The sequence below is a fragment of the Nansenia antarctica genome (assembly GCF_963989245.1).
Source record: "Nansenia antarctica genome assembly, chromosome: 13".
In the NCBI taxonomy this organism is placed as follows: Eukaryota; Metazoa; Chordata; class Actinopteri; order Argentiniformes; family Microstomatidae; genus Nansenia; species Nansenia antarctica.
Window position 1 is genome coordinate 24290228 of NC_137683.1, and position 12901 is coordinate 24303128.

General features: G+C 51.0%; 1 protein-coding gene across 1 annotated transcript in view; it reads right to left on the minus strand.

Moving 5' to 3' along the window:
• Nucleotides 1-12901, minus strand: part of LOC308169145 (insulin receptor substrate 1-B) — a 32943-nt gene that overhangs the window by 18876 nt on the left and 1166 nt on the right. Inside the window, exons 2-3 of the mRNA XM_080543795.1 lie at nt 4293-4594; nt 724-4009 (exon numbers count right to left, since the gene is read on the minus strand). Of these exons, the coding sequence (XP_080399921.1) occupies nt 724-4009; nt 4293-4594 (3588 nt within the window). The remainder of the gene's footprint in view (nt 1-723; nt 4010-4292; nt 4595-12901) is intronic.

Consider the following 12901-nt stretch of genomic DNA (forward strand, 5'->3'; position numbering starts at 1 on the left):
AGACCGGCGTGTGTGCATAGAATGTGAATTCTGAGACGCCATGCAAATAAAGTCCGTAAGTGGGTTTTCTTTTTCTCTAGTTAGTGATATTCATCGATGTTTCAATAAGTCATGGTTATAAGATCGTGGCTAAAGGACATTTAATTGTGCCTTTAGGCTCTACCTCAGATTGAGGATTAGACGGTAGCAGCAACCAGAATGGCGGCTGCTGGGCTCTCTGGTGCCAGGTGGGCTTGAATATACACATCCATGGAAAGAGCTGCTCTGTTACAGGGGATCATCTAAAAGGCCACTCTCTTTCATCTGAATAATGCAAACAGTAGCAGGGGAGAAGAGGGAGAGATGGAAAGAGAGAGAGAGAGAGAGACAGACATATAGTACATAGAGTAAATTTTCTGTGACCAACACAATTGTAATATTATATGTATTATCATGGATGGCGATGTAATGGTGATAACCATCACCATTACCTCTGCTTTGACAATATTTACTACAATGTATGTCATGTCAATAAAGAAAAGACAGAGCGAGAGAGAGAGAGAGAGTGAGAGAGAGAGAGAGAGAGAGAGAGAGAGAGAGAGTGAGAGCATAGGAGAAAAGGAGAAAAAAATTCAGAAGTGAGCTGAGAGTGCATATCAAAGGATATGATCTAACACAACGGCCTTGAGACGACCGCTACGCCAAACGTCCTCGACGAAGGAGAACCATAGCCTCCTATTGTACCTGTGCCGTCCTTGTTCCCGTTCTGGTGAGTCCGCAGCTCCTCCGACTTGTAGAAGTCGATGCTGGCGTAGGTGTTGAGGTTGGAGACACTGCCTCCGCCGCCGCCGCCCCCCAGTCCGGTCGCTGACCCGCCCGCCCCGGACCCCCCGCCGGACCCCCCCCCGCTCAGCACAGAGGAGTAGAGACGAGGGGCGGCGGCCTGGACAGACGAGGAGGAGGAGGAGGAGGAGCCTTCCAGAGCGGCGTGAGGGTTCTCCTTGTTGGCCAAGTCCAAGTCTATATAGTTGAGGCCTTGCTCCATGGATGAGCCCTGGGCGGTGGGTAGAGACGGTAGCCCGGGGTGGATGAAGTGCAAGGGGGGGTCAGTCACGGCTCCGTTGCCCCACAGCATGCTTTCGAAGCCCAGCCTGCGTGCCACCGCCTGGGCGTGTTCAGGGAAGAGGGAAGCGGCGGAGGAGGACGAGGAAGAGGGGGCCGGCAGAGAAGGGGAGGCGAGGAAGGTCTCCGAGCAGTGGCGTCGGCGGCCCTGAGGGTCGGCCCGGATGACTTTAGCGCCGTGGTCTGGGTTAGGCCCGGGTTTGACCAGGGGGAAGTCCAGACCCAGCGGGAGTCCGGGGACGGGGGGTTCGGACCTGGCCGGGGAGGAGGGGGCTTTGGGGGAGGCGTTGGAGGTGGAACTCGGGAGGGTGTTGTTGTTGTTCAGGCTAAAGGCCATTTCTGTGTAGTCCCCGTAGGACATCGGGGACTCCGATTCGATCACCACAGGAGCCGTCTGTCTGCTTTTCCTGGGCCCCGCTTCAGCCCCTTCGGGGCCCTCCTGAGGGGCCGTCTTATGCTCTATGGTATGGGCCTTGGGGGCCAGAGCTGGGGGCGTGGGAGAGGCGGGGAAGGAGGGAAAGCCGTGCTGGGTCAGGGAGAGGGGGGAGGGGGACGGAGAGGGCCCCAGGTCCATGTTGACGTACTCTGAGGCAGACGGAGGGCTGATGGGGGTGGAGGGGCTGCGGGAGAGGGGCAGGAACCCCCCCAGGCAGGAGGTGGGTCGGTGGGAGGGGCGCTGGCTAGGCCCGTGAGGCAAGGGGGACATCATCCCGTGTTGGAATCCCCTCCCTCCCCCCCGACCTCCGTGGGTGCTTTTCTCCCCCTTGAACTCGATGCTGACGTACTCCCCGGGGCTCTTGGGTTCCGGGGGGAGGGGGTTCTCCCGGACCCTGGGGAGGGTGTTGGCTTTGTTCACGTCCACAAACAGGCTCACCGGACGGGTCCTGTGTCCCCCTTGCTGGCCCTGCTTGGGGCCCCCCCCGGCGGCCCGTCTCTGCTGAAGAACCCCCCCCTCTTTGGAGTGAACTCCCCCGGCCGACGTGCCCGCGCCCTGGGACGTCCTCTCCTCCGTCTCCCCCAGGCTCTCGCTGCTGGCCGAGCTGGAGGAGTAGGACGATGAGGAGAGGGACAGGTGGCGCACCGCTGCCGCACCGCCGACCGGAGGGTCCTGACGACTCCCTACCGCCCTGCCTCCACCTCCACCTCCACCCCCCACGCCTCTGGCCCCGTTGGGCCTTTTCCCTCGGCCCGCCATATCCTCAAAGTGACCACCGGAGGGCGTGTGTTTGTACGAGCGGGGCAGGGAGTAGAAGGAGTAGACCATCTTGGGGGCTTGCTGCTGCGGGGTGTGGTGGTCCGCCGGGGCGGGTTGGTGGTGCTCGGGGGGAGGGGGGCTGCTGTTGGCCGAGCGGGCGCTGATGGGGGACATGTTCATGTAGTCGCTGCCCGCCCGGCTGTCAGCGCTGCTGCTGCCCACCCACGCCCCCGCCGCCAGCCCGCCACTCCGCTGGTCCGGAGAGCAGCTGCTGTTGGGCGACATCATCATGTAGCCGTCGGAGACGGGCGGAGGGCGGATCTGCTGCGGGGGGGAGACGCTGTTGTTGGGCGTCATGGCCATGTAGTCGTCCGCCGGCTTGGACTCGGAGTCGGAGACGGAGAGGGAGTGGGCGAGGGAGGCTGGGGGGGCGGTCACGCCGGGGAGCATGGACATGTAACCGTTATCCACTACCACACCACCTCCCCCTCCACCACCTCCACCACCTCCTCCACAATCTCCAGCCACGTCCAGATACCCCCCTCCTCCTCCTCCTCCTCCTCCTCCAGCTCCCATCCCAGAGTCTCTATTGGAGGAGGAGGAGGTGGAGGTGGTGGTGGTGGTGGTGAAGGACTCCCGGCTGGTGCTGCGTGACATGATGGCGTAGTCGGCCGCGTCTTCGTCCACCTGCTGCTCCTCCCCCCTCCGGGGCCTCGGGGCCAGCCTCTCCAGGGCCATGGGCGGCAGGGACGCCCGCTTGCTCAGCAGCCTGCGTTCGGCTTCGCACTCCCGGCTAGAAGAGCGGCGCAGGACCCTCCTGGTCTGGGTCTGCGGCTGGAGCTGGTGGGAGTCAGACGGGACTCCGGCAGGGAGGGAGCTGGATGTGGACCCTCCTCCTCCTCCTCCTCCTCCTCCACCGCCGCTGCCTCCGCCACCGCCACGCTGGCCCATCATGATGTAGTTGGCAGCCTCCTCACCCATGGACGAGCCCCCAGGCAGACTGGGGGAGGGCGCGATGAGGGAGTGCCCCTCCCCAGGGCTGGAGCCGTACTCGTCAGAGGAGCCGTAGTCGCTGGGGGAGCCGGAGACGGAGGTGTGGTGGGAGGGGACGCGGCTGTAGGCCCCAGCCCCTGCTCCTCCTCCACCCGCTGCCCCCCCTGCTCCGCCTCCGAACTCGGAGCCGTGGCCGGAGACGGAGGGGGGGCTAGGGGCCGGGGTAGAGACGGAACGCATCAGGCCCAGCGGGTTCTTCGACGGGGTGGAGGCCAAGCGGGCCGATTTGGACCTGAGGATGGGCGTGGTGGAGCACGACCCGTTGTGGGCTGTGGGACTGGAGCCGGGCCCGGGGAGCGCGGTGGCTCCTCCTCCTACTCCTTCCTCCCCCTTGGCCCCGTCGCTGGCGGTGCGAGACCTGGGGAAGCTGTGGCGAGGGGTGGGGGAGGCGTTGGCACTGTTGCCGCCCCCTCCTCCCCCCGCCCCGTTGGCTCCTCCGGGGGGCTCGGTGCGGGGCCTGCGGGTGAAGCCCACCTGGCTGGGGGGCGGGTTGGGGTGGTGACGCCTGGAGGGGACGCTGATGGGGTTGGAGGCGGTGGCCCCCCCTCCCGGGCCGGAGTTAGACTGGGATTTACTGCGCTGGCGGAACTCTTCGCTGAGGGCCTTCATGGCTTCCAGCAGAGTCTCGTGCATGTTCTGGGCCACCACGGAATCATCCACCTGCATGAGACATAAAAACAATATGAATAATTTACATTTATTGTGAATTAATTATTTACAATAATTTACATTATTCACAATTGTAAAAGTTTAACCACTGAAATTCCTGGTTAGGAATTTTCTCTTCTCTCGCAAGCTCCAACTTAGAAGGTCGTACTGGAGACCAATCTCTCAAAGACGGAGATGAGGTGCTCAATTCAAGTGTGACGAACACACTGCTAGCCAATCAAATCATTGTGCTGATTTTACAGCCCAGCGAGTGGGCGGGCTTGATGCACCTCACCTGCATCCAGAACTCTCCCGGGCCCGTGACCGCCGACCGACCGACCTCCACGAAGAAGAAGTTCTCAGAGTGACCGCACCGCCGCACGTTCATCAGCTGGAGCACCACGGCGGCGGCGTCCGAGTTGAGCTTGACGAAGTTGACCGTCTTGTCGGTCAGGCACAGGCGGTAGACGCCCACCAGGTTCTTGGCCTGGCCCAGCCCCTTAGGCCACACCTTCACCTGCCACACCTCCTTGAAGGCGGGGCCTGGGGTGGGTACCCCGTAATCGCCCCCAGCTCCGGTGTCAGTGGGAGTCTTACCTGTAGAGGGAGAAGAGAGTAGAAGAGGAGGACAGAGGGAGGGATATAGAGAGGGGGGGGGGGGGGGGTGGAAAGAGGGAGAGAAAGAGGAAGGGGGAGAAGTACAAATGAAGAGAAAGCGGAGGGAGACAGAAAGAGGGAGGGAAGGAGGGATGGATGGAGAGAGGGAGAGAGAGAGAGAGAGAGAGAGAGAGTTATTATCGTGGATCCTGGTCACAAAGGAAGTAGAGTCGTAAATCCCCATCAGTGAAAAGGACCAACATAACTGTCGCTCATTAGTAACCAAAGGCAATGTAAGGTGAAAGCACCGCTATTTACCCAAGCAAGGAGAACAAGGCTCGGCCTCTTATGTAAGCCGTGCTGATATTGAGCTTTTCACAAATTCTGTACAATCTGTTATACATCTGAGCATGCAGCAGCTTGTGGTGGGTGCCGCTCTCTACACCTGCATGTTCCAACTCGGTGACCCTGTTGCTGGATTCTCACACACTCACTCACACACACACAGAACACACACACACACACACACAGAAAAGTAAACTGTAAACTGGATTGAGGCTCTTCTCAAAGATGATGACTATGAAAGAAAAGAAAAAAAAGAGAGAAACGGGTGGAAAACCCCCCAAAAAAACAGACTTGAAAAGCCTTCGGGCAGCCCCCTATAGAACCTACAACCCACCAGCCCTTTACCTCTTTCCATATTACACACCGGCTTTGTTCTGCATACCTAAGACCTATAGGTACCTCACACATACATTGCACAGAGGTATCTGTGTAAGTAAATTTACTCCCAAAACCAACCTTTTTTTTCTTAAAGACAGAGCTCACCTGCTCATAACGGCAAACAATGACTTACTCTGTCACGCGAAAATGTATTCAGACGAGCCGAGGAACCCGAGCACCTGTAATACATCGTAATAAAGAACCCTTCATAAAGAACCAAGGGTCGATCATGATTTGACAAGCGGCAGACCGACAGTCTACAGGCCTGACTTGAGATTCACACGTGTCACTCTGTGATCTTCGTGTACAATCGAAGGTATTGTCGTGAATTGACGATTTGTATGGTAATTCTGCTATCAAATATGATGTTTGGGACGACAGTGAGTTTGCAACGCTAGTCTTCTAACACGGAGACTCACTCGTGTAGGATAACACTGGCCACCGTATGTATGCATGTGTGTGTTCCTCTGTCCCGACTGTGCCTCCATTGTAAATACAGCAATCACAACCATATGTGGACACAAACCTCCGCACGGCACGCACAAAGGTCGAGACACTGACTGAAGCTTGGTTATGACTAACATTTCCCCACACCCTCTGCCAAAACATTTAGTTGTGGTAGCAGAACGGGAAACCTGAATGTGTGTGTTCCTTTGGGTTCATTTACCACAATTGGATGATGAGCCACAGCTTCAAGGAGACCCAGAATAACTGGACCTATTCTGTTAGTGAGAACGCCAAGGGCTCGGTAGACTAGTGGCTGTTTACAGTGCACAGCCCTTACATTAGATGAGTCACTCAGGCCACGCATGACTATTTAATGCACCCCTGTGTCTGTTCTGTTCTGTTCCCTGAGTTCTCTGTGTGTGTGTGCGCCTGAGTGTGTGTGTGTATTTATGTGTGTGTGTGTGTGTGTGTGCTTGTGTGTATGTAAGTGTCTATATGTGTATTTGTGTGTGTGTGTGTGTGTGTGTGTGCGCGTGCGTGCATGCGTGTGTGTGGTGTGAATGGTCTTGTCTTGCCAGTTGGATTTAGATTTACTACAGGAAAGAGATGGTTTTGATATTGTGGAAGAGGATGAGAGTGAGGCCAAAAGGAAAACATCCTTTAATAAAAAATAAAAAATAAACGAAAATAGGAAGAAAGGAAAGAGTGAAAAGGAGAGCTGATCACATGTTAAGCCCAGGCTTTCTGGGTGGCACTGGGATTGAAAAGGGAATTGAAAAAGTAAACGAGTTATATAAATGTGGAATGGAGAGATGTCATTCTTTCCTCCCCTGTTTCTATTCACTGTCACCATCTTAACCATCCCACTGACCTTCCTACAACAACAACTGGCTGAAAGACATCCCACTGGCCTTCCTACTGCTTGTCTGAAAGCAGCATACCAAACACTGTTCAGCCGAGTGGCTTTTTCTTTTGAAGAAGTCCTCGAGCTATCTATGAAGCATGAATGAGACTTTCTACATTCTTAAAATCAGCCACGCATGCGTTTGCCACTTCAACAGCACTAGTCTTTATGTGCTTCCTGGGCCAGACAAGGCCACGCTTCTCCTCCTACACCTGCTAATGACTGACGTGCGCACACACACACATAAAAATAACTCTCTGACCAGACCAGACAGGACATTTCAGGATGTCTCTTATCACCGAGACCTAGGAGAAATCTACTCAAATCTACTGTAATTTACAGAGCCATTACAGGATGGAACTTTTTACCCAAGCATGTTAGTAAAACTAATTCTAGACGCACTTTCAAGAAAACAATAAAAGAGCACTTAATACAATTAACTCAGTAATGTAGTTACACAGTAGATGATTTTTACACAGTGGATTTTTGCTGATCTGTTATTTCATTTATTTTCTTTGTTTATTTTTGCCATTTTTAAATTGTATTCATTTCTTTTGTTATTATGATGTATGTATGTATGTATGTATACAATGTTTACAATTGTCTGTATGTATATAATGTTGACAATTGTCCAAATATGATTTTTGTGTCGGACCCCAGGAAGACTAGCTAATGTCATGGCATTAGCTAATGTGGATACTAATAAACAAACAAACAAACACACACAATCATAACAACCGTACAACTTTTTAACCTTTCATAAGTTACATAAGGCTGGTGGATTTGATATGACACAGAACAACATGAATTATAGATATTCACTGGCTTTCCTCTAAGCGACTGCCATGGCAGGCTAGTACTCAGGCTAGTACTCTCTGAGCCAATAGTGAAGAAGAAGTCTGATTTTACCTCACACGAAGGAGTGACAGTATGGACAAATTCGGCACACGAAACACCAGCATGATGTCACCCTTACACAACAAAGAGAGCCCTCACACACGCTGATAATTTATGAGGCCCTCAGAAGCACTCTTGATGAATCAGAGGACAAACCAATAATACCAAACCAAAATGTCAGTACTGTGCACCTGGAATAAATTAACCTCTAGGGTTGGGGGGTTTCAAGGGGCCAGAGTTAACTGCAATGTAACCACATACTCATATTTATTTGTACTGTTAGTAGGCCTATAGGAACTTTACACAAATAATTCATTTTGACTTTATAATAACCGTGTTATAATATAACCTAACTGCAACATTCAGATTGATGTGGATGGACTTCTGTGTAAACAGAGCACTACTCTGTTTCTATATTTCCATCTTACAGTAACCTTGCTGCAACATTCAGTCCCATACCACCTGTGGTTAGTGGCAACAATCGTCTGCAGGATGGAACAGAACGCACACTCCTACTTTAGGGTAGTCTATTGACCGCGCGCCCTTCTCCTCTCCTCCAGAACAGCATTAGCATATAGACTAAGCGTACGCCATTCCTTTCTCGGTGGGATATTAGATATGACTTAGAGCGTGATTATGGCTTGTTGGCTCTGTGGAACCGCGGTATTTCCCCAGCCTTTTTTTTATCTATGTCACTTTATTGGGGGCCATAAGAGCTGCCGAACCCATAGGACTTGAAGATCAGCTGACTGCTAGGATATGATATTGACCAGCCCCTGCATTAGCAACAGTGACCTACTGATTGTTGGTATCTGATGCAACCCTGTGGAAGTAGGTCAGGCAGCAGCCCTACATGGGTGTGGGGCATGTATGGACATGCAGTGGGTTAGCCCCTCAGCTGTGACGGTAGGGTACAGTTTTGGAAATTTGGGGCATATTTGTGAGGTACTGTAAGGGTAGGATGCACGTGAAGTATGCTACGCTTCGGTTGTTCCCAGGTTTCTTTTTCGTTTGAGAATTACACGTCGGTTAGGCATGGTCTGCTGTGGAGGACTGTGTGACGTAGAGTTTGGCACACGGAGCAGATCGGCATGAATGGCATCAGACTTCAGAAGGGAGAAGGCAGCTCATTTGATACAGCGCTCAGCCTCAAACAAGCGCTCAGGTTAGTAGGTTAGCGTCTTAGATGACACACAAGAGGATGTCTCAACCGCAATCTTATGAAATTTGTAGTGGAGGCCCGGGCACAATCTGTCTGTGGTGAATATCTGTGATACGGTATGCCTTGGGCCTCTGAAATGTGGCAATGAACTGGCGCTTGCCACTAGGTCATGTTTCAAGCTCCTGACCTAAGCGCCCTAGCGCGCCGCAGCGCTCTAAACTACTTCGCCAAAGAAGTGAACAGGATGGACTTGAGGCCCAAAGCCCCTTATTTATGATTTTCCCTGCTTTATTAACCCCCTCACCAACAGACTACAGAGAGCTACAGACACAGTAGTAGTTGAGGAGAGACACAGGACAGCTCTGTGTGTGGAAGTCACCCTGGTTAAATAAAACCATGGGTTCCCCCCAAAAGATCTCCATACTGCTGCCAAGTGTCCCAGTCTGTCTCCTCCACTCCCCCTCTTCCCATCTTCGTCCTCTCTCCATTCATCCCCCTCCCCTGGCCTCCTTGGAGAGAAATACAACACGCACAAAACACCATAACCACCCTAAGGTTCATTCACACATGTTTTTTGTTATCATGACACACACACACACACACACACGCACACACGCACACGCACACGCACACTTATCAGTGACACGTCCAGCTTAGTTGTCCCTGAAAAACCACATAAAAGTGAGCGTAAAGGTTAGCTGCGGTGCTAGTCTTTCCCCAAAAGCTTCCCCAGACAGCCATGCCAAGCCAAACTGGCAGTGATATTAAACCTTGACAGTCGGCCAATTACTGAGGTAAACGTACTGTCAGGGCCTTTGGAAAACCAGCACCAGTACGTGCCACGCCGCCACGGAGTGAAGACTTGAGGACACACCGGGTGCATCTCAATAATCTCTCTCTCGTTGTCTCCTCTCTTTTGTCTTGGCCAATCCAAAAACACCACAACATAAGAGAAAGGATAGGCCTACCCCTTTCACATTTTGAAACACACCCACTGACCTAACCACAACATGGAAGGTGATCTTTAATGCAGCCGTATGGACTGGAGGAGATCAATATTGCTAGTCGTAAAAGGTTCGCTCCGCATTAAACCCCCTCGGCTTTGACTTGGTTTGTGGCATACGGACGCTAACGGGCTAAATCGATTCCATTTATGGAAGGCCTTGCCTTTCTGTCAATCAAAACGGGCCACTTACTGACTTCCTCGGGACAGATTGACTAGATCTCGCCGTTTGCGCATGTGAGAAGCACGCGGAGCACGTAGCAGGTTTCACGTCTAGTCTACAGACATCCACTTAGAAGTTGATCTTTTACAGTAGCTGTTCAGAGCGAGCGGAAGTATCGCGCAGCGCAGATCTTCTCTGTAAAACGGGCCTGGCAACCCTACAGTTAAATGAAATTAGAGGGTGTTAATGTGCGCACACTATTTTCTGCACGGTAAAACGACCCTGGCTGCGGCCCAGGCTAAAGGAGGACCGGGGCTCATCCAGCTCACTCCTCACCCCAGATTTAGCAGCTAAAATTGCCCACTAGGCTAGGCTAGCTGTGGTAGCTTCCGCAACCACTGGCCCAGTCAGGCCGACACTGAGACAATAATTACCGGCTAATTAGGGAGATGAGCAGCGCTTTAGGAGGGTTTAACGTTTAATCTCCTCTTAAAGAGACCAGTGAGATTCAGACCACACCGCCTCGACTAGACTAGACTGACTGAAAACAAAAAAAGTGACACTATAACAAGAAGCAAACAGTGAGAAATCTAGCTTAGGTGTTCCTCTTATGCAAATATCTGTGAGAAACGTTCCACTCCAAATCCAGAATGTTACAATGACATGAAAAAACCTGCCCTAGATCAGTGCTTGGGGAGGGGGGGGGGGGGGTAATTCATCTGACTTGAAAGGGCCTCACCTGATGACTTAGTTCAGTCCATGTGAGTGAGTGAGTGTGCTTCTAAGTAAGCCGTACAGAGTTGTGCAGTCTACTGTATCTCATTGTGGGTCCACAGTTCACATTGACCTGCTGTTTACTAGGGTCAACCGTTCTTGGGGTGCCATTTGAGCCAGAAGACTCTATTTGCCTTGCAAACGATGATGGGTTGCACTTAATATCCTGTCTTGGCCTTTATACACTCCAGTGAACAGTAATAGTCCAGTAAATAGTTGCCCCACAGCTCCATACAGTATTAACTGGCCAAACAGCCTCACTCGGCCCAGCTGAATAAATAATAAAGATCCCAATATCTCTGCACAGCACCTGGACTGTATTTGTGCAATTACCATTGGCCGAGGCAGACTGCGTGATAACTGGGCAGTTCCTGGCTGCTTCAGGTGAGTTTCCCAGGACCTGAACACAGCATGAACAAGTAGGCATGTAGACATGGAAACTGTACTGTGGGCAGACAAACCAACTGCTGTACTATTGTTTATGATTTGTACCATATGTGTATCTCTTTTTTCGGAACACACACTGGTCTCCCTTTGAATTGCCGACTCCCCCCAAAAATCTAATTATCCAATACTTTCAGCTTCGACTGAAACCTTGGTTCAAGGCCATAGGAGGCTAAAAAGCAGTTTGCATCAGGACTTGAGAGTGACAGTGTAACAGTTGTTCAACTGTAAAGGTATCAAATGGAGGGGAGTGGTCCATTGGAAAATATGTGTTGCCGCATCTCTCCCCTGCCTCCCCCCCCACACACACATTTGTCTGGGTGTGAATTATTGTGTCAAGTGCAAGGTTCACATTACTCCATATACTTTTAGTTTACTGGATCCTTGAAGCCGGTCACTCGCGCTGAAACTCCAGCCATCCACATCTATTCACATGGACTCAATGGAAATGGGAGGAGCTTGTCAACTGTTCCCGCCCATGTTACATACATACACACCCTTTATTGTATGTACGCACAGGCTGGAATTTCATATAGCATGAGTGTGTGCATTACACAGACAGTTGGCCTCCTTCTGAGAGAAATAAAAGAACTGAATTCGTATGAACCATACGGCAGGAGATTGATAGCAATGACTGAAGCTAGGTAAACAAGTCCTGTGTAATATGTGAACTAACCATTGACCCAAGATGATTTATTATCAGAACACAACACAGAACACAAAACATGAATGGGTGACAAGCTCCGAAGCGATTTAGAATCATGTTGACATTCAATAGCACTAGTCTAGTACAAACCTGAGAGTTCAGGGACAATTGAAATGCCAAAGATCTCCAAACGTTTGACCAGACAAATAGTTGCCTATTGTTTTATGGTACGCAACTGGAGGTCATCATTTAACAATCACCCAGGTTCTCTTGTTTTTAAGCCTTCTAAATGGTTCAGGTTGTGAGTGAAGCAGGACGCACTGACTAAATCAGTAAAGAAAATGTGCCTGGGATCTCTATGCATGCACACGCCATTGAAATACAGGTTAACAACTCAAAACAGCTGAAATTCTAATCGTTAGTTGTGGAGGATATATAAAACAAAAGTTGGGGACCAAAAAAAAAAAAAAAACATCAACTCATTAAAGGTTGCTGCATCATCTTTCCTTGCAGTAGCCTACCTCATGTCAGTGCAGCCTGCCTGTAATCAGCTGCTTTATGTAACAGAGCAAGCAGGTCAGGTCTAAGTACCTTGAACCCAAATCGTCGTTTGCTAAGATTGCGTCATGTGTCCTCTAGTCGCTGGTCTCCAATAGTGAGGCAGCGAAAAAAACATGCGATTGCACCCCTAGCCCCTTGGCTTTAGAATTGTGTTTGCGCAAAAGTTGACTCAATGTCTTAACACGATTATATGAAATCGTTTTTTTTTTTTTTTTTTTGCATAGTGGACAAGTCAATAGCAGAAACAAATAGGCGGTAGGTAGCGGTAGGTAGCGATAGGCTTTAGGTGAAAGATGTGCACATGTAAAAACAGAACATGTGGTAACTGCCCAGTCAAAAATGTCAAAATTGAATATAGCACTGTCAGCAGAAATAAGACATCTAAAGCAAGCAAGGCAAAGATATCTGGTCATGTCTGATCAATGTCCTGAGATGACCGGTCAAGAGGACAATATTGAACAATAATTGGGAGAAATGTGCACATCTGCCGATTTGGTTCCAAGCATTTATTGGATTCAGCGACGTTTTAGCTGCAAGTAATGTTGCTTGCTAAGTAATCCTGTGCAAACATCTGGCTTTGGAG